The sequence below is a fragment of the Rattus norvegicus genome, chromosome 14 (genome assembly GCF_036323735.1).
Source record: "Rattus norvegicus strain BN/NHsdMcwi chromosome 14, GRCr8, whole genome shotgun sequence".
Taxonomy (NCBI): Eukaryota; Metazoa; Chordata; class Mammalia; order Rodentia; family Muridae; genus Rattus; species Rattus norvegicus.
This window is the reverse complement of record NC_086032.1, coordinates 13,641,942-13,664,408: the sequence shown is the minus strand read 5'-3', so window position 1 is coordinate 13,664,408 and position 22,467 is coordinate 13,641,942. Positions and strand designations below refer to the sequence as shown.

The 22,467-nt window shown below is 41.9% G+C and overlaps 1 protein-coding gene across 5 annotated transcripts in view; it reads left to right on the top strand.

Annotated features, from left to right (window-relative positions):
* The first annotated feature begins 775 nt into the window (after nucleotides 1–775).
* The window catches only part of Mrpl1 (mitochondrial ribosomal protein L1), a 59,136-nt gene continuing 37,444 nt past the window's right edge, over nucleotides 776–22,467 (top strand). The window contains exons 1-3 of one of the 5 annotated variants that reach the window (XM_063272899.1): nucleotides 776–935; nucleotides 9,078–9,192; nucleotides 21,313–21,574. In XM_063272899.1, the coding sequence (XP_063128969.1) occupies nucleotides 905–935; nucleotides 9,078–9,192; nucleotides 21,313–21,574 (408 nt within the window). In that variant the 5' untranslated portion in view covers nucleotides 776–904. 5 annotated transcript variants of the gene reach the window in all.

Sequence of the window (22,467 nt, the reverse complement as noted above, 5' to 3'; positions counted from 1 at the left end):
CCGTGTGTGTGTGTGTATGTGTGTGTGTACGTGTGTGTGTACGCGCGTGCGTGTACACTCGCATGTGTGTTAGGAAGGTTGTTAGTTGAGGAGGTAGGCAGAGGCCATAAGTGAGCCTTTGGAAATGGCCAATCACTGGAACAAACACCAAGAAGCAAAACAAAACTCTAGACGTGCTTCCAAAACGCCAAGTAGTGTACTGCTTGTTAGGTCCTGCACGGCTTACCAGCAGCTGGAAACTGAAGAGCAGACCTATGAAAGATTAAGGTTTGCCTGGTGTTGTTGAAAGGGTGGGAGTGAGCAGGACCTTCTGGCCAGCCCTGGGTGGTAGCGAAGTTTGACGGATTCTGTTTTCTGTTTGCTATCAAGAAGATCTATCTCAGAGGCTCGCTTATGCTAGCTTGGAGTACGGTGGCCTAGCAATGTTCATTTAAAGAAAACAAAACAAAACAAAACAAAACAAAACAAAACAAAACAAAACAAAACAAAACAAAACAAAACAAAACAAAACTAATATCAGGGCTGAGAATGTAGCGAAGGAGGCAGGGATACTCCAGGTTTTTCAAGACTTTAAGCAGTGTACTAGGTTCCCTCTATTTAAATGATTGTTCTGAGCATATTTGCAGGGCCAAAAATTAAAAATAAGAAGGAACGAATAATTACGGCGTTTTTAACAAAGCCATTTTTTCCCCCTGCAGGTTGATAAGCCTTTGAACCGGAACCACGAAGGGCAGTCCTAGGTGAACCGCGCCACGAGGGCACAGAAGCTAAGTCGTCCCGCCCTGCTTCTCTGCTCCTTTCAACACCTTCCCCCCTTTGCCAGTTTCCGAGAGGAACCTTTTTCATGTTGCGGTGCAGTTGAAACCCGGGACCAATTTCGTCAGCACAATCCGGAACAGTCAACATGGCGGCGGCCGCAAGGTACCTCGGTAGAGGTAAGACAAGCGGTGCTCTTACAGGGAAAGTAAATTTAGGGCCGATTCTCTTGTTGCCGCGGTGTACACGCCAGACTCTCGTAGGCACCTGTCAGCTCTAGGTACTTCTGGGCTCCACAACCCAGAGGGCCATCACTGCTTAAAAGTGACCCTTAACGCAAGGTTTCTCTTTTGGAGCTTGTCACTCTGAGGATGAAATGGGAGGAAAAATACATTGGCAGTCCTTTCAGTCAGGGACGAGGAACATAAGGCAAGATTCTGTCCTGTGTGTGGGATACTGGGTGTGTGAAGGGAAAGGTGGTATGTGAAGTGGTTTACATCTGTAAAACATCTGAACCTTGTTTATTGTTGCTTTTTGAATAAAGGCGATTCCAGATCTTATATTTACAGAGGTTATCATGTTTACTATTTGGACATTAATTCTCTAGTGTTTCTTTTTTCAGTAACAAGTCAGGTCTGATTGGTTAGTATGACAGGCCCTTTAGTACCATGCCCTTTTATTTTTTAAATAAATCCAATGGAGTCAGGGCTTTAAATGGACGAAACAGCCTGCACCATTCCATTTTAAGAGGAAGAAACCAATCCCACTTGGCACGTGGCTAAATTCACCTATTAAATGGCAGGGAAGAAGTGAAGGTTGTGATTTATTTCGTTGTGTCGAGTATGGAATCTAGGACGCCAAACATGCTAGGTAAATCGCTACCCGTGAACTACACACCTTAGGAGCTCTCCACTCTTCCTAACAAACGCTGTATCCATTTTCTCTTTTAACTTTTCTCAGGAAAGTTCACTGTCAAGATCAGCATCCTTATTTAGAATCATTCTTCCAACGTTAGGGATGACAAGAGGTCACAACACATCCCCATGACTACTAAAGCAAACCAGAATATGTTGTTACTGAAAAGAAATTGAGGGTTATTACCTTCATATGTGATAGAAAGCACATGAGACAAAATTGAAGAAGCCAAGAAGAGAACTGAAGATTTTACATTTCTGTCACTTGTCCTCTTAGAGTCCAGGTTACATACTAGTTTTCTCATTAGTCTGCCTGTTACTTCTCACATTAATTAGTCAGCTTATCTTCTCCCCAGCCAGTTTCCCTGAAGTGTCCCAGGATCACCTTCTTCCTTCTCATTTCTTCTGTATCTTAACATCAAATTTGTGTGTGTGTGTGTGTGTGTGTGTGTGTGTGTGTGTGTGTGTGAATTCATCCCTTTAGTGGCCTCATCTGTTGTTAACTCAGATATTTTAATGGCTATCAAATATTTAAATGCAGTTGGGACTTCTTTCCTGAAGTTCAGCCTTATACGAATTCTAGAACTGTATGTGTATAACTTTCTGGTACATCACACAGGTTTAAAACGAAGTTTATAATCATAGGCTGCGCCTTCATCTCATTTGATAAAAGTTATATACTTTTAGTTGTCCAGGCCACAACCTCAGTATCTTTGACTCTTTTCTTCCTCACTTTTATTAAATAGTTGACAAATCCTGTTTGCTTTACTTTTAAATTGATCCAGACTATTTGTTTTGTGTGTGTGTGTGTGTGTGTGTGTGTGTGTGTGTGTGTGTGTGTGTGTTGAGGATTTTTGGAGACAAGGTCTTGCTTTGTGGTTCTGACTGGCTTGGTCTTGTATTCACTAACAAGCCCAGGCTGGCTTTGAACTTGAGCAAGTCCTTTTGCCTCAGCCTTCTGAATGCTGTTAACCCAAACTCTTGACTTCTCGTGGTAAGACTGCAGCTGTCTTATTCTAAATCAACAGCATTTCTCACCTGAATTCTTCTGTAGCATACTCTAAATACGTACTGAATTGGTTCTTTAAGAACTTAAGCTGGAGTATGAGTGTATCGCGGTAGCTCAGCGGTTAAGAGGATTTGCTGCTTTTCCAGAGGAGTTGGGTTTGATTCCTAGCACCCACATGATGGCTCATAACTGTTCTAGTTCCACCTGATATGACACCCTCTTCTGACCTCTAAGGGCAAAAATACCCATACACATAAAATAAAAACTTAATGAATTAAAAAAAGATAATAAAAAAGACCTTTAGCTGATCGTGGTGGCACATGTTTCTAATTCCAGCACTTGGGAGGCAAAGTCAGGAGGAATGATGGAAGTTTGAGATCAGCCTGGACTCACAGTGAGTTCTAGGCCATATAGGACTACAGCCTGAGACCCTGTCACCAGGCTCTAAGTAAATAAAGGAATATTTACAAAACAACTTAATCACGGTACTCCTATGCTCAGAACTCTGAAAAACCTCCCCACCCCACCCATGTCTTTTCAATAACCTATAACTGCACTGTCAATTTTGTGTACTCATGTCTGAGTACTTTAAATACGAATTCAGAGTGTCATATACACTCTAAGATTTTTTTCATGTGTATGTGTACTTGGTATACGTGTGTGTTCACATGTGTGTGAGTGTATATGTGTGTGTGCACACGGAGGCCAGAGATTGATGTTGACTCTCTTCTGACAACTACTGTCCAGTCTGTTTCCAGAGGCAGAGTTTGTCCCTAGACCTGGAGCTTGTGATTCCCACTGTGTCCAGAGAAGGCCCTGGAGGTGGAGGCGTGGCACTGTGCTTATCCAGTTTTTGTGTGTGTGCCAGGAATCTGAATTTCACCCCTCATGCTTGCATAGCAAGAACTCTATCACCTTTTTTATGAAATCTGTTTTTACTTTTAAAATGCAAACAACCTTCTCCCTTCTTTTATCCTGTAATCCTTCTCCTTCCTGTATTATTGTTCTTGTCTCCCCACCAACCAGCTCTATAAGCTCTATAACCTAGAGGCTTCTTATTCTGGTGTTTGTAAAACAAACTTAGGTTACCCGGTTAATAAACTCTATCTCCACAATAAAACCAGACACTGCTTTCTTTTTTTTTAAATTGGTTATTTTATTTACATTTGAAATGTTATCCCCCTTCCTGGTAGCCCCCCAAAAGCCCCCACTCCACTCCTCTCTTCCTGCCTCCACAAGGGTGCTCCCCCACCCACCCACCCCTGCCCCATTGCCCTATCATTCCCCTACACTGGGGCATCAAGCCTTCACAGGACCCAGGGCTTCCCCTCCCATTGATGCCAGCCAGACAAGGTCATCTTCAGCTTTCTTGATTAAGTTTTATTAAAAAAATAATTTGAGACAAGGCCAGGCTCCCACATGTTGAGGGATGGGAGTCTCTAACATGCCCATTATTAAAAGTATTGTCAGTTGCATTGAACAATATAATTTAGTGGTTTATTTGTTTCACATGCTAGTGTAACCTTTATATGGTTCCAGACTATAATAGGTCTGCTGAGCACCCTTTAAGTAGTGCTGATGTGAGATTCTATACTGTTTTAAATTGGCCTTTCCCTGCTTACTAATGAGGTAATACTACTCTTGTTAACTGAACATGTTGCAAATATATTCTACCCATTTTGGGTTCATCCTTTCAGTGTATGTGCATGTGGGAAGGAATGCACATGTGTGTGCATGCATGTAGCGTGTTATTTCTCATGAGTTACTCATCTCATTTTTCTGAAACAGGGTGTCTCACTAGGACCTGGGTGTGTTGATTAGTCTAGACTGGCTGGCAAGTGAGTCCCAGCGATCAGCCTCCTGTTTTTGGAATTACAGGGAAGAGTCACTGCACTCAGCGTTTCACATGTGTTGGGGGTGAAAGCAGGTCGACATGCTTGCATGACAAGCACGTTGCTGATGGTGAGCCGTCTCCACAGCCTCAATTCCTTTTTTTTTTTCTTTTCTTTTTTTTATATATAAAAATATATTTTATTTTATTTTTTATTTTTTTTTATTATTAACTTGAGTATTTCTTATATACATTTCGAGTGTTATTCCCTTTCCCAGTTTCCGGGCAAACATCCCCCTCCCCCCTCCCCTTTCTTATCGGTGTTCCCCTCCCCACCCTCCCCCCATTGTCCCCCTCCCCCCAACAGTCTAGTTCACTGGGGGTTCAGTCTTAGCAGGACCCAGGGCTTCCCCTTCCACTGGTGCTCTTACTAGGATATTCATTGCTACCTATGAGGTCAGAGTCCAGGGTCAGTCCATGTATAGTCTTTAGGTAGTGGCTTAGTCCCTGGAAGCTCTGGTTGCTTGGCATTGTTGTACATATGGGGTCTCGAGCCCCTTCAAGCTCTTCCAGTTCTTTCTCTGATTCCTTCAACGGGGGTCCTATTCTCAGTTCAGTGGTTTGCTGCTGGTATTCGCCTCTGTATTTGCTGTATTCTGGCTGTGTCTCTCAGGAGCGATCTACATCCGGCTCCTGTCGGTCTGCACTTCTTTGCTTCATCTATCTTGTCTAATTGGATGGCTGTATATGCATGGGCCACATGTGGGGCAGACTCTGAATGGGTGTTCCTTCAGTCTCTGTTTTAATCTTTGCCTCTCTCTTCCCTGCCAAGGGTATTCTTGTTCCCCTTTTAAAGAAGGAGTGAAGCATTCACATTTTGATCATCTGTCTTGAGTTTCATTTGTTCTAGGCATTTAGGGTAATTCAAGCATTTGGGCTAATAGCCACTTATCAGTGAGTGCATACCATGTATGTCTTTCTGTGTTTGGGTTAGCTCACTCAGGATGATATTTTCCAGTTCCAGCCATTTGCCTACGAATTTCATAAAGTCGTTGTTTTTGATAGCTGAGTAATATTCCATTGTGTAGATGTACCACATTTTCTGTATCCATTCCTCTGTTGAAGGGCATCTGGGTTCTTTCCAGTTTCTGGCTATTATAAATAAGGCTGCGATGAACATAGTGGAGCACGTGTCTCTTTTATATGTTGAGGCATCTTTTGGGTATATGCCCAAGAGAGGTATAGCTGGATCCTCAGGCAGTTCAATGTCCAATTTTCTGAGGATCCTCCAGACTGATTTCCAGAATGGTTGTACCAGTTTGCAATCCCACCAACAATGGAGGAGTGTTCCTCTTTCTCCACATCCTCGCCAGCATCTGTTGTCCCCTGAGTTTTTGATCTTAGCCATTCTCACTGGTGTGAGGTGAAATCTCAGGGTTGTTTTGATTTGCATTTCCCTTATGACTAAAGATGTTGAACATTTCTTTAGGTGTTTCTCCGCCATTCAGCATTCCTCAGCTGTGAATTCTTTGTTTAGCTCTGAGCCCCATTTTTTAATAGGGTTATTTGTTTCCCTGTGGTCTAACTTCTTGAGTTCTTTGTATATTTTGGATATAAGGCCTCTATCTGTTGTAGGATTGGTAAAGATCTTTTCCCAATCTGTTGGTTGCCGTTTTGTCCTAACCACAGTGTCCTTTGCCTTACAGAAACTTTGCAGTTTTATGAGATCCCATTTGTCAATTCTTTATCTTAGAGCGTAAGCCATTGGTGTTTTGTTCAGGAAATTTTTTCCAGTGCCCATGTGTTCCAGATGCTTCCCTAGTTTTTCTTCTATTATTTTGAGTGTGTCTGCTTTGATGTGGAGGTCCTTGATCCACTTGGACTTAAGCTTTGTACAGGGTGATAAGCATGGATCGATCTGCATTCTTCTACATGTTGACCTCCAGTTGAACCAGCACCATTTGCTGAAAATGCTATCTTTTTTCCATTGGATGGTTTTGGCTCCTTTGTCAAAAATCAAGTGACCATAGGTGTGTGGGTTCATTTCTGGGTCTTCAATTCTATTCCATTGGTCTATCTGTCTGTCTCTGTACCAATACCATGCAGTTTTTATCACTATTGCTCTGTAATACTGCTTGAGTTCAGGGATAGTGATTCCCCCTGAAGTCCTTTCATTGTTGAGGATAGCTTTAGCTATCCTGGGTTTTTTGTTATTCCAGATGAATTTGCAAATTGTTCTGTCTAACTCTTTGAAGAATTGGATTGGTATTTTGATGGGGATTGCATTGAATCTGTAGATCGCTTTTGGTAAAATGGCCATTTTTACTATATTAATCCTGCCAATCCATGAGCATGGGAGATCTTTCCATCTTCTGAGGTCTTCTTCAATTTCCTTCTTCAGTGTCTTGAAGTTCTTATTGTACAGATCTTTTACTTGCTTTGTTAAAGTCACACCGAGGTACTTTATATTATTTGGGTCTATTATGAAGGGTGTCGTTTCCCTAATTTCTTTCTCGGCTTGTTTCTCTTTTGTATAGAGGAAGGCAACTGATTTATTTGAGTTAATTTTATACCCAGCCACTTTGCTGAAGTTGTTTATCAGCTTTAGTAGTTCTCTGGTGGAACTTTTGGGATCACTTAAATATACTATCATGTCATCTGCAAATAGTGATATTTTGACTTCTTCTTTTCCGATCTGTATCCCCTTGACATCCTTTTGTTGTCTGATTGCTCTGGCTAGAACTTCAAGAACTATATTGAATAAGTAGGGAGAGAGTGGGCAGCCTTGTCTAGTCCCTGATTTTAGTCACAGCCTCAATTCTTAATTGCTAAAAAGTATATTTGATAAGCAGAAGGTTTTTTTTTTTTTTTTTTTATTAACTTGAGTATTTCTTATTTACATTTCGAGTGTTATTCCTTTTCCCGGTTTCTGGGCAAACATCCCCCTCCCCCCTCCCCTTCTTTATGGGTGTTCCCCTCCCAACCCTCCCCCCATTGCCGCCCTCCCCCCACCAGTCTAGTTCACTGGGGGTTCAGTCTTAGCAGGACCCAGGGCTTCCCCTTCCACTGGTGCTCTTACTAGGATATTCATTTAAGCAGAAGTTTTTAACACTTAGTAAACCACTTTTTATCTAGGGCCTTAGGGCCTTGTTTGTGAAACTGTCCCTCCCCTAAAGCTGTAAGGACATTTTCCTTTATCCTGCAAGGCTTTTAATTGTTATCATTCACTGTGAGTGGGATTTCCCCCTCTGTAGTGGGAGCTTTGGATGATCTTATTGCCAAGCCATTTTTTGTTTTACTAGCCTGTCTTTCTGATTTGTGCCACTACCACCATAAAGAACCATCATAACTTTATGCCTTTTAAAAAGTGGAATTTTAAAGTTTTTGTTTCCAGACAGAGTTTCTCCCCGTAACAGCCGTAGCTGTGCTGGAACTCGCTCTGTGTATCAGGTTGGGCTTGAACTCACAGAGATCTGCCTGCCTCTGCTTCCCGTGTCGCACACCTGGCTTCAATGAAATGGACTTCATTGAGCTATTTCCATGCATATACAGTTATAATCGGCCTACTCTTTTCACCCTCTATTCTACCTTTTCTTCCCCCTGCTCCTTCTAATAACAAGTCTTGATCTGGTAGGGTAAATTTCTCACTATTTCTGCTTTTAGAAGATCTCAGACAACTCCGTAAATGTATCTTTAAAAATAAGTAATGAAAAGAAATTATTTTTAAAATTCTAGGGGTACATATGTACATATTCCCTATTAATAAACATAAAATAGTCTGTTGAGCTGAAATGAGATTCATGTAAAAATAGGTGGAGAGGGTGTAATGGCTCATGCCTGTAATCACAGGTTGCCTGTGGTTCAGTCTAGCCTGGGCTACTTAGTGAGTTCCAGGTCAGGCTAATCTATAGTGAGTTCCTGTCTCAAAGTCCAGAACAAGTGAAGGAGAAAGGAGTTAGGTATTAGATGCCTCTCCTTGCTTTTAGAATCTCTAAGTGGGACTTCTGTATTTTACCTTTCCTTTTTAGTGATGCTGCCCTGGAACACATGCGTTAGGCGAGGAACTCCATCATTAACCTACTGCGCCCTGTTCCTATTCTTAGATACTTGTATGTTTGCATGTGTGTGTCCCTGTGTTCGCATTCAGGTGGGGGATGGTCACATGTGTGCATTGCATGTGTAGAGGTCAGAGGACAACCTGGGGTTGCTCCTCAGACACCTGTCCTCTTTCCTTTGATCTCGGATTGGCCTGGAACGTTACTGTGTGGGTCAGGGTATCTAGTCCATCAGCTTCCAGGATCTGCTGGTCTCCACCTGGATCTCAGTGTTCCCGGGATTACAGGCATGTGCCACCACACCCAGCCTTTCCTGTGCATTCTGGGAAGATCCAATTGGAGATCCGCTTGCTTTTGCGGCAGCCCTGATTATTATATGGGAAAAAAATCCCTAGCCCCTATTTTTACATAATCACAAAATTAGTTGCTTTAAAAAAAAATACTGGTTTTTAGAATGTAAAAGTGTGTGAACGTGATGATTATTTGATGTTATTATTTTGTTTCTTTCCTAGTCTTGATACATCATCAAAGGCATAGTCTCTGCAAGATGGCTCACCAGGCAGCTTTTTACCCCTGTTCTCTAAACAGTCTCTTGCCCAACAGACATTTTGCTGCTGCTGCTGCAAAGTAAGTGTTTTGTTAGTTACTTCATTCCCCCTTAAAGCTGTGATTCAGAAGCATGGTTCTGGAAAGGTCATAGTTAGAGAAGCTGGTTATCTGTGCTCCTTTGACTGCAGAGGTCTGAAGGAAAGGTGAGACTTAGTAACAGCCGTACTAACAGTACCTGGAGCAAATCACTCACTCCCGCCCTTCACAGCTGCTGTATTATGTTCACTTTAGGAGAAGGAAATCAAGGTTTCTTTCTCATTGCTATAATAAAACATCCGGGTAGGAGCAACTCAGGAGGAAAGGGTTTATTTGGCTGACTGTTCCAAGCTACAGCCTATCCTTGTGGGGCAATGGAGGTGGTAGGAACTTGAAGCCAGTCACATCCTCTGACTAGAGCAGAGAGCGAGTGTGCTCTTCCTTCCTGTGCCTACCTGCTGCCTCTTTTCACTCAGTCAGGCTCCCAGCCATGAAGTACGGGAGCCTGTCACACACTTAACCCTCTGGAGAGACTGCACAGCACAACACTCCTCACGCAGACTGCCAGGTGATCTTCAGTGCTTCGCAGATGACAAGTAAAACTAACCATCAAGATGAGGTCACAGAACCAGCCCAGATCAGAGGACTGGTAATGTCAGGATGAGGAGTTGATCTCAAGGAGTTTAGCTCTGAAACTATTTGTTCTGCTCTTTAAATTATATTCTTTTCTTCAAGGTGCTCCTTATAATTAGATGTTAAAGGATTACCAGGACTAGAATTATATATTGGAATTTCAGATTTCCAGTTTTCAGACTGGAGAGATGGGTCAGCGGTTAAGAGCACTGGCTGCTCTTCCAGAGGTCCTGAGTTCAATTCCCAGCAACCACATGGTGGTTCACAACCATCCGTAATGGGATCCGATGCCCTCTTCTGGTGTGTCTGAAGACAGCAACAGTGTACTTATATTCTCATATAAATAAATCATTAATGAAATAAAATAGCCAGATTTCCAGTGTTCGTTGTGGTATGCAGAAATATACACACATATTTATAATTTTTATGTAGTGTTTCAGCATATGGAAATATAAAGTGATGAAATTTGTTAAAAGCTGGCTTTGTATGGAGTTAGAGCTCAGCGTTTTTATCCATAGATGCTGCCGCCATTGAAGTGAGTGAGGGAAGGGACTGAAATGCAAATGTTGGCTCTCGGACTTGAGGCTTATGCCATCTGGGTGTCCGACATGACCCTAATTGGATTTTTCCCAAGGACATTGATGTTAATAGTCCCAAGGACTATCATTGTTTTCTGAGTGCCTTTTCCCCTAATGTTACCATTTCCATAGTTAGAAGAAATGGCTGAGGGAGTAATAATTAAATGCCAAAAAGCTATAGAACATTAACAGTTAAAATTTACAGGATCCTTATGTGTCACATAATAATAATTAGTAATAATTAACTGAGCACACTTCAGGTGCTTGTCCATTCAATCTTTGTAACAATTATGAAGAATGGATACTCTGGTGAACATTTTTCAGATAGAGGAATGGAAAGCCAAAGATTAAATTTTTTTTTTTCTTTTTTTTGGAGCTGGGGACCGAACCCAGGGCCTTGCGCTTCCTAGGCAAGCGCTCTACCACTGAGCTAAATCCCCAACCCCAAAGATTAAATTTTATGTGGGTGTTTGGAATCTAAATTTCAGTACTCATGAACAACATAATCTAGGAATAACAGTACCATGTAGCTCAGGGTTAGGCGGCGTGGATGTGTTGGTGGAAAGACTTACTGTTTGCTGTCAGGACTATTATCTAGTCTCAAAGAGTTGTGTCAATGGCTTTGGAGGTGGGATTTATCATAGTTCAAGCTGCAGAATCATGGAGTACAATCCTTAGATTATGGGATATCCAAAATAAAAATTGGGAAATTTTAGGGGAATTTTTAAATTCCTAGTTGTTTAACTTATTCTCACTTTTATAAACTTAGCCCACATAGTCTCTGTCCTCTCTCTGTGAGGCATGGCACAGTCTCCATCCTCTCTCTGTGAGGCACAGCACAGTCTCTGTCCTCCATATGTGGGGCACGGCGTAGTCTCTGTCCTCTCTCTGTGAGGCATGGTGTGGTCTCTGTCCTCTCTATGTGAGGCATGGCGTAGTCTCTGTCCTCTCTCTGTGAGGCATGGTGTGGTCTCTGTCCTCCATATGTGGGGCACGGCGTAGTCTCTGTCCTCTCTCTGTGAGGCAGGCGTAGTCTCTGTCCTCTCTCTGTGAGGCACGGCGTAGTCTCTGTCCTCTCTATATGTGGGGCAGGCGTAGGTAGTCTCTGTCCTCTCTATATGTGGGGCAGGCGTAGTCTCCTTCCTCTCTATGTGAGGCACTGTGTGGTCTCCGCCCTCTCTCTGTGAGGCACTGTGTGGTCTCCGTCCTCTCTCTGTGAGGCAGGCGTAGTCTCCGTCCTCTCTATATGTGGGGCACTATGCAAGATGCTGGTCATGTGAGGATGAGCAAGCTACTTGTTTTGTTCCTCTGTCCTTGAGCATTTTAAAATAAATGGGAAGTGACACAAATAGTCAGTTTTTAATCTTTAAAAGTAGTTATTTTAAATGAATTAGTTCATGATAAGCAGTTAAAAGTGCATGAAGGTTAGCTGGTGAGACATTGGTGGCTTTTCTGTATCCGTTCTTTAGCCATTTAGTTGTACCCTTTATATGCATTTTAATCTGTGTGTTTCTTGTTGTTTGTATACGTGGTAGTGCATAGAGTAAGCATCTATGTTTTGGAAATTGATTCTGATGGCGCTGTTCAGTTATTTTAACTATATAATAGTTAGCTGTAATTTATGTAATTTAACTTTCTAATATCTCATTAATATAATTGACCCTGTACTGAATAACCGTGTATTTGTCATATATATTGGAGGTATTTGAACTGTAGGTTCTAATAAGTAGAATTTTGATAGATAATCCAAACTTACCTTGTTAGTTTATATCAGCTAGAGCTCTTGCTTAGCCTTTGTAAGGCCCTGGGTTCAACCCCCAGTACCAAAAGCAAAAAGAAAAGAAACAACTTGTCAGTTTATATCCTTACTAGCAAGTGTTGTTAGAATGTATTTCTTTATATTTAGCATAGGTAACTATTATCTTTTTTAGTTTCAAGGGTAATAAATAGAATTGTGATTTTTAACATGGTTATGGGCCATTTCTATTTTCTTTCTTTAACTGAGTACTTTTTTATTTATTGTTTTTTTGTTGATGAGTAAGATTTTTTACTATATCATAAATTAGGTTTGTGCTCTAACTTCCCTTAAATGTTGTGACTATCTTATTTGAGAAATGGCTCAAGTGTGATGGGATTGCTGGTGGGAATTAAGGTGACCTGAGGCCAGCAGGGCCAGCAGTGTTTGACTGGGTCTTTAAAGTTGGAGTTTTACAGGAGAATTAGAGAAAATGTATGTCAGCGGTGCCAAGGCCTAGAAGCAAATGCCACGAATACTACTGCACTTTAATGGTGTGTTACAGCTCCGTGTGGACACACTCAGAGCTAGCACACGCGTTGTTAGAATAGAGGCTTTCTTTGGGTGTGACAGACGAGGAGCAGCCAGAGATGGAACCTAGGGCCTTACACAGGCTAGGCAACTTCCCTGTCACCAAGCTTGGCCCGGCACCCTGTTTTGGGTGTGAATGGTGCCCATTCTGACTGGTTGTGGAGAAGGTGGAGGAGTGCAGGTTGGTTTTTATTCTTTACATCTTACCAGACGAGTGGCAGTTCTCCACATTAGAAGTTACCAATTTTTATGTTTCTGTATTGTATTTCTTATTTTCCTCTTTTGCCCATTTTAGTTTTGGGCTATTTGCCTTTTTATTTTTGCTGTGTGCAAGTATTTATTTATTAGGCTTATTAATTTTTAAGAACATTTAAAAACATTTTCATCTGTCCCCTAAAATTTCCTATTACATCATCCCCAGATTGTACTGTAGTACAGTTTGGTACTTTTTACTGCCTAAAAAAAAAAATCATAACATAGGAAATATGCCCTCTTCAGAAAGTTATGAAAATCTGTCATAAGATTATTTTGTAACTAAATGAGATGCGTTCATAATTTTAGTTGTAATCTTTATTTTTAAATGCATTGACATCAGAATCTACTAAAAATTGTTCATGGAGTCAAGATCTGAGGCCTGGTAGTGCCTGCTTCTGTTTGTCAGTTTTTTCCATATTTTTCTGTTTAACTTAATCAGGGGTGGGCTCCCTCTTATGGCATGGGTCGTAATCTGGACCAGTCATTGGCTGGCCACCCTCACGATTTCTGTGCCACCTTTACCCAGCACATCTTGTAGGCAGGACAAATTGTAGGTTGAAGGTTTTGTGGCTGGGTTGGTGTCTCAGTCCCTCTAGTGGAAGTCTTACCTGGTTACAGAAGATGTCTCGTTCAGACTCTCTCTCCCATTGTTAGGAGTCTTAGCTAGGGCCACCTCACTGATCCCTGGGAGGTTTCATTGCCCTAAGTTTCTATCTTATCCCAGATGCCCCTCATTCCAGTTGTCTGTCCCAGTACTCTCCCTCCATCCTCGTCATGCCCGATGCTCCCTGATCCCTCCTGTTCCCTCCTGTTCCCTCCTGTTCCCTCCTGTTCCAGCTGCACCCCCCACTACCTCTTTGTAGTTCCTTGGCTTGTTTTGGCTTGAGACAGGGTCTCTCTAAGTAGTCCTCGATGGTCTGGAATATACCATGTAGACCTGGCCTTGACTTCACAGAGGCCTGCCTGCTTGTTTTCTGAATGCTGGGATTAACTTGTTTGAAGTACCATGGGCTGCCTTGTTCTGAACCTCGCCACCTCACCGATGTGCAAGGACCCATCTTCTATTTCCTATAGCAGATCCTCCTGCTGCTGCTTCTTTTTCTGCCACTTGCTCATTTGAGTCTGGTTCCGTTTCTGTCTTGACAATGTAGTCTTTTTCTTGCTTCTTCACATATCTTTATTATTGTTGTTGGTATTAAATTAAATGCTAAAATGTTCTGTGTAGAATAGACAAGATGAAAGAAAGTAAGTAGTAAATAGGCTTGTCTTTTAATGTGTCCTGTTGAGCCAGTGTAATCAGGGGCTGACGTAGGTTTGATTTTATGGTTTCCATGGTTACCAGCAGACTTCTGTTCTTCATGCTCAGTACAGGGGCTGAGTTGCTGGGTTTTTCTTAGTGCTGTGCTTGGTGCTGTTTCCTGCTGTGCAGCTGCATCTCAGCGGGGTTTGCCCTCCCTTACATAGGCTGTCATCAGCGGGGTTTGCTCTCCCTACATAGACTGTCATCAGCGGGGTTTGCCCTCCTTTACATAGGCTGTCATCAGCGGGGTTTGCTCTCCCCTACATAGACTGTCTGCTTATTACCCAGTGACTGCATTGTAGAAATGGGTGACAAGAGGCAGTCTCTGAAGCCTGGATTCCACTTAGGGTTCGGTAGGCCGCTAGGCTTTGGAGACAGGGTTTTTTGAGCACACCTGTCTTTTCTCCCTGTTCTACATCTGCTGCAGGTTTTGGGGAAGTTCTGGTCCTCCCTCTGGATAGATAGTAGGCTGGGCCCAGTACTGTTTCCTGCCTTGACTCTGGTGGTAGAACTTTTAGTGATAGTTTTCTTCCCGTCTACCAGAAACTATGGGTGCTCGCTTGGGCCTTTTCTTCCTCTTGTACCATCTAAGGAGGCTCTCCAGTCCCCAGCCTGCTGGAGTCTTTCCTGGGATCACCTGGTGGAGAAGGTGTGTGGAAAGGCCTGTGAAGGTGTGAACTCCATGTGTTCCAGAGGAGTGACATCGACACACTAGCCTCACAGTTTCCTTACCTGCTTGCCTTTCTTTTCTTCTGTCCCTGGGAGACATGATGAGAGTAAGGAGCGGCCGGTTCTCCTTGGCGTTTGGGCACCTGCGTTCTCAGCCCTGCGGTGTTCTCAGCCCTGTGGAGTTCTGAGCTCCGGTGTTTGTGACAGGCTGGCAGGCTGACACCCCCTTTCCCCCCCTTGCACAGCGCTCGTTTAGCTCTCCGGTTTCACGTGGAGCAGAACTGCACCTAGGTTGAAAAGGAAGGAGTAAAGCACCGCCAGAGATGTTACTGAGTTTCTCTCGTATGAGCCTTAAGGGTTATTGTTTAGTTCAGCTCAGTTTCACAAAACAAAAAACTCTCACCTCAATGTAAAAGATTCTTTGCTTTTTAAATACTTGGATTGGTCTCTTGGGGTCACGGGTCTTTGAGTACTGAAGTGAACTTCATTATCATTGTATTTCTTATCTAGTTTTATTGCATCTGACTGTGGATTACTTTTCCTTTCATGATTTTGTAGTGAGAGGACAGATGTGGCTGGGTGAGAGCTGTTAGCTGAATACAGTCTCCTGTTACTCATTTAATCTGTGTGGTTTAGTTACCCAGGTAACTGTAGATAGTTCTGTTTTCTTGGTGCAGCCTGCCAGGTGTCCTTCCCTTCCCCCTCCCCCTCCCCAAATCTTTTGAATATGATTCATACTGATCTGAAAATCACAGCTCTTAAGCTCTTCTGATGGTCTTGCCTAGTTGCAGGAGCAACAAAACATCTTAATGTGGCTCTGAGTAAAGGCAGTTGGTTTTGGAGGCTATGGAAGGAGAGCAGTGGGTTGTCAGATTAGTTTGTACTGTGTTACTGCAGGAATTGGTTGAATTGCAGTTTTACTTTCTTTGATTGATGAATTTCACTAACACCTCCCTTTGTGGTGGTAGAGGTGAAACTTAGGACCTTGGGCAACTAAGTACTTTATCCCCAGAACAAATGAGTGGCTTAGGCTGGACTGGACTGGCTGTAGCTTCAGGTAGCTTTGGACTCAAGATCTTCCTGTCTCCCTCCCAAGGGCTGGGCTTGTAAGCTTATATGTCAGTGCACTTTCCTGAGAGTCCCATGTGTTCTGGGCTCTGATGATGTCATTCTAGACTTTAGCGTCTCCTAAAGCACCATTTGAAGCCTGTTCCATTTGAAACCTAAAAATGTTTTCATTGAACAACTCAAATATTTATGAAGCTAAGCCCCAACCATATGTGAGTACATTGCTCTTTATCATCAAACCACAAATATTTATAATTACAAATATAATAAAATATAAATGAAATCTCGAGATTTCATATTAATTGCATATTAAAAGATTGAAAAATTAGCTGTGAAATCAAGATTTTATTTAATGTAAGTTTGATGGCTATAGCTAGAGCTTTTGTTTAATTTTAAATAGAGCACTCTCTTCCTAAACAGGCTGTCTGGTCTTCTGTTGGCTTTGTTACTCCATGAGTAAATATAAGATTAAAATGTGGTTTCTCCAGTTTGGGAGGTTTAAGAATTCTGTGGGTGCCAGGAGACCACATCCTTCCACTTGGGCACTTGCTGAAGCTTGCTGTCCGCAGTTCGAAAGGCTGGCTGCACACTGTGATGAAGATTATCACTGTCTGCTAGTGCGTTCAGCTGCTTATTAGCTTGGAGGATACTATTATTAGTGGTGATAATTGGGCTAGTTAAGAACAAGAATGGAATTTTATATTAGATTGTGTTTGAGATTGTAAAAACTTATTTCTTTCACATCTGTTTAATGGGGCTTTATATTTATTTTGTTAATTCCCTAGAAGATTAGCACAAACTTTGAGGCTCAAAATAATGCAACCCTCTGTTTTATAGTTGTCTAGATTCAGAGTCTGACATGGAGCACCTTGGACCAGAATGAGGCTGTTGTTGGTTATTTTTTGGAGACTGTAAGGAGAATCAGTTTGCTAGTTACTCCCATGTTTGAGACAATACTGACCTTCTTTACCAGTGTGCCTCTCCCCATCTTAGATTTTATTTAATGTAGATTTTATTTATTTATTTATTTATTTAGTGGTAGGCTGCCCCTGCACACTTGAACATCGTCGGCATCTCAGCTCCATCTGCTCTAGCTGGGAAAGGAGGGGGTGGGTCACTCTTAACGGCCTATGTCATTGGACTCACATGATCGGCTAGGCTAGGATAATCTCTCCACCTCAAGATTTTTAACCGTGGTCACATGACTCTCTTTTGTCACATATCATGACATGGTTGTCTTGGGGGTCTGTTATTTTTCTCATATCAATTATAAAATACCTTACAATGGCAGGCGGCCTAAGGAGGTGTGTACATTTCTTTTGGCTCACGGTTTTTGGGTACAGTTCAGCCTGTCAGGGAAGGCATGGTGGTAGGAGCAGCCTTGACTGTGGTGGGAGGAGCATGTGGTTGCTCGCTCACATCTGGATTGATAAAAAGTGTCCAGAGAGCAAGGAGGGCTGAGTTGTAACCTGAAGACCTGTCATGTGGAGATCACTTAATCCAGCTGCGGTCCATCTCCTAAAGCTTCCTCAGTGTCTTCAAACAGGGCCACCAGCTGGGGACCAAGCAGTCAAACATGTGAGCCTGTTGGGGACATTTAACCCACAAGCCACATTTGTGGACACTGTTCTGCTTACCACAGAACCCAGATGTCTTTCTAAAATGGTGTTTTACTAATTGAAGACTTTGGTGATTTGAATAAATGTTGAACAACTGTGATTCAAGATCTCACCCCTGGTTTTGTTTTCTTAGCTTTAAACCCTTATCTGCATTTCCCCTTCGGACCTTCCTTTGGTATTTTGTAAGCACTCACTAGCTTTTGTATGCAACGGACCTCACCACAATTACTCATCACTGCATGCACATATGTGGTTTCCGACCGAGGCTGGGAATGTGGTGGCCCAGACTTGCTGTTCTGCCAAGTTTGCAGGTCAGTTGAGCATCATCTAATTTAGCCTGAGGCTCTGTGGGACCAGCTCTGGTCCATGTGTCTTTCATGCTCTTAGCTTGGACTTATGTTTATGAAAAATGACAGTAATAAAAACCTTAATATGGAAACATAGGAAGCCTCCTCTGGCTTAAACTTAGAGCAGGGAAGCTGTCACTTCCTTATTCTGTCAGCCCAAACCAGTCACATTGCCAAATCAGTGTACCCTGGGAGAGAGGGGGAAGATAAAGAGCACTTAACCTGTTGGGCACGCACTCATCCCTTTGACTGTTGGTTTCTGCAGAGAACTGTCTCACATTTGCTCCTGGTTCTAGTTAATGATAAACTATTCCTTCCACCTGGTTCCTGAGCCTATACCACAGGAGGTGTTGCAGATGGTTCTTTCTATTCCCTATCTTTTGTGTTTACCTTGTAAATGTTTTTCTAGTCTGTTATCTTTTCAGCTTTACCAGTATTTGTTCAGCCTTGGCCACCCTCCTTAGAAAGAAAAAGAGGGAATATGCTTTTGCTTCTCCCCTCATTTCCTTCAGATCTGTCTCCTATTACAGCTGGAATATTCTATAACTTGAAATTTAGACATCATTCTCACTCACTGGCTTCTCTTTGCCTTTGTTCATTGTGATGTGGAGTTTCCAACTCTACTTTCCATCTTCCCACTTTCTGTTTTAACCCTTGAATTCCAGAGTCAATAAACTGTGGTCAGTGGGACAGAGGTGGTTTACTATCTGAGGCTAAGAGAGTCTTATTTTACCTACTTTAATTTGTGAGAGATCATGTTTGCATGTGTATGATCATGTGTATGTGTGTTAATGTTTGTTTGTGTGATTATGTTTGTATGTGTGTGATCATGTTTGTATGTATGTGATCATGTATATGTGTATGATCATGTGTATGTGCATGACCATGTTTGTATGTGTGTGATCATGTTTATATGTATGTGATCATATGTATGATTATGTGTATGTGTATGACCATGTTTGTATGTGTGTGATCATGCTTGTGTATGTAGGGTAGAGATCACCATCAGCTGTCCCTCCTTAGGAGCCCTCCATCTTGTTTTTGGATACAGAATGTCTCACTGGTCCCTGATTAGAGTGAACTGACTGTCTAGGCTGGCTGGCTAGTGGGCCTCAGGGAGCCTTTGTCCCTGCTTCCCCAGCACTGGGATTAGAAGAGCTTGGCACCACACCTGGCTTTTTAATGTGTGCCCTGGGCACTGAACTCAGGTCCCCGTGCTTGTGTAGAAAGTACTTTACAATTTTCCTCCTCATCCTGATATGTACAAATGCAGTGACTTGTGTTGTTTTATGACTTTACTCTCATTACATAGCAGACTCATTATTGGTGCAATTGTATACTGTTTTTAAGGTTAATACATGTTGTAGCCTGAATCAAGTACTTGATTCCTTTTGTTGTTGACTAATGTTCCATTATATACTTTAACATGTAGACAAGGACTTTGTTGGAAAGGACTCCAGTAGCATCCAAGAGTTGACAAATGGGGTTATGTGAGATTAGGATTCTGTGTACACTGCAAAGGAAAAAATAGTCACTAGAGTGAAAAGACAACTTATAGAATTGGACAAAAAAAATCTTCTTCATCTATGTATCAGACAGGAATCAATATTTAGAATCTATAAAGAATTTAAAAAAATAAATCACAAAATATGATATAGTCAATGAATTGAGGAAGTGTTCAATGTTCTTAGCCATCAGGAAAGTACAAATAAAACTGCTTTGCAGGCCGTCATGATGGTTCAGTGGGTAAGGTTCCTGCCATGAATTCTCACAACTCAAGTTCCTGGAATTCACATGGTGGAAAGAACCAGCTACTGGAAGTTGTCCTCTGACCTTCATATATGTGCATGTATAGCAACACATGCACATTGAATAAAAATGTAATACAGAATTTAAAGCTGTATTGTTCGTGAGTGTTTACCCACAGGGATTTTAAATAGATATTCTAGAGATTGTGCCTATCTCTCTGTGGGTGTTGGTTAAATAGATATTCTAGAGATTGTGCCTATCTCTCTGTGGGTGTTGGTATATTACTTCACTGTGGTGAAGACCCAGCATCAGCCTAGTTGTCTATGAATGGATAAAACAAATGTAACACTTATCCAAAATGGATTTTTTTCTCAGCCATTAAAAGAAAGGTATCATGACAGTCTGCAGGAAAATGATGGAACTAGAGATCATTGTGTTAAAGAGAGGACAATGGAACGCATTGAGGGGAAAGCAGAAAATAGATGGCCTCTCTTGGAGTGGACCAGCAAAGGGGCAAAGAGGAGTAAGAGAGTAGTGTAGAAGGTATGACTAAATAGAAAACAGTGACATCTGTGTGACAATGACATTGACACTCAAAACTGAACAGAAGCATCCTGTTGTAGTGAAACGGTGTATTTTATGTTTTCACTCATCAGCAGACAAGTTTGAGTTATTTCTGCCTCTGGGCTGTTATGAATAGTGCTGCTGTGGACATTGCTTTTCTGTTTTGTGAGACAGGGTTTCTCTGTGTAGCCCCTGCTGTCCTGGAACTTGCTCTGTTCACCAGGCTGGCCTTGAACTCACAGTGATCACCTTGCCTCTGCCTTCTGAGTGCTGGGACTAAAGACGTATACTGCTACAACCAGCTTGTATGAACAGTTCTTTTGGGTGTATATCAAGACTGTCTTTCCTCCTGCTCCTTCAATCTTGTCTCTCACAGCTCTTCCCTAACACCTAGGCTGAGCTAAGGGTCTCCACAAGACCCTGCTAAGCGTCGATACTAACACAGTGTGTTGAACTATCTCTAAGCGTCTATACTAACACAGTGTGTTAACTATTTCAAGCGTCTATACTAACACAGTGTGTTAACTATCTCTAAGCGTCTATGCTAACACAGTGTGTTAACTATCTCTGAGTGTCTATACTAACACAGTGTGTTAACTATCTCTAAGCGTCTATACTAACACAGTAGGTTGAACTATCTCTAAGCGTCTATACTAACAGTGTGTTAACTATCTCTAAGCATCTATACTAACACAGTGTGTTAACTATCTCTAAGCGTCTATGCTAACACAGTGTGTTAACTATCTCTAAGCGTCTATGCTAACACAGTGTGTTAACTGTCTCTAAGCGTCTATGCTAACACAGTAGGTTGAACTATCTCTTTACACGTGTATTTCCCCTTGCCCCTTTGCAAGCTTCTGGACATTAGCAACCCTGCTTCCTTCACCTTGTGCTGACTGGAAAAAGCACAAATTCATTGGTATTTATTATTGAGTTAGGGAAACTGTAAAGCAATGTGTGCTTTTGAGTCTTTCTGTCTTATATAATGGCTTTTTAGAAGAGGTCCTCTTGAATATATTCTGATATAACTGACCTTAATGTATTTTGCTTTAAGGTCTGCAAGAAAAAATAAAAAAGGTGCTAAGGAAAAGACATCAGATGAAAAACCAGTTGATGATATAGAGAAAATAAAGTCATATACCTACATGGAAAGTGAGCCTGAAGACGATGTCTATTTAAAACGCTTATACCCACGGCGGATCTATGAAGTAGAGAAAGCTATTCACTTACTTAAGAAGTTTCAAGTCCTGGACTTTACCAATCCAAAGCAAGGTGTTTATCTTGACTTAACATTAGATATGGCATTGGGAAAAAAGGTATGTAGATCCGTGTTTATTAAAGTAGATACATAAGCTGATCTTTTTAATTTTTAAAATTCTACGGGGAGAAGCGGGTAGAGGACACGTGATTTGAAAGTTAAAGCACAGATACTTTACCCCAGGTTGTCAACCTGGGGGTCAAAACCCTTTTGGGGTTGAATGACCCTTTCACAGGGGTTGCCTAAGACCATCAGAAAACACAGATAATTTACATTATGATTTGTAACAGTAAAAAAAAATTACAGTTATGAAGTAGCAGCACAAATAATTTAAATAATTTTACGGTTAGGGTTCACCATAACTGTATTAAAGGGTCACAGCATTAGAAAGATTGAGAACACTAGTTTACAAAGATGGGGGTTGTGAAGGGGAAGTGGAGAGGAGTCACCAAGGATGTACCAAAGTCACAGGGAGACCAGCTACTTTGTCAGCTGCTTACAAGTACAATTTTAGAATTCCCTAAAATCGCTTCCACACCTCCATTTGGTTTTTCAAGACAAAGTTTTCTGCATAGCCCTGATTGTCCTGAAATTCTCTCTGTAGATCAGGCTAGCTTTGAACTCAGATCTTTGCCTGCTTTTGCCTCCCAAGTGCTGGGATTAAATTCCTGTACCACCATCAGATTTTCTAAAAATCTCTCTACTTCAGCATGGAAAATATTACTTCCCAGGTATAAGATAGTTGGAAGCATGCAGGGGAGTTGGCCTGCTTCCTCAGATCCACCGCTTTGCTGATTTTTATTTCAGCACGCTCACCTTTATCACAAAGGCAAAGTGTTAGTTCTTATGGCTCCATTCACGTTGAAATTAGATAATACATACCAAAGCCTAGTAGTGCTCATAATTACCATGAGCAACTGGAAACGTCGCAGTCAGCCACTTTCTTTAGCA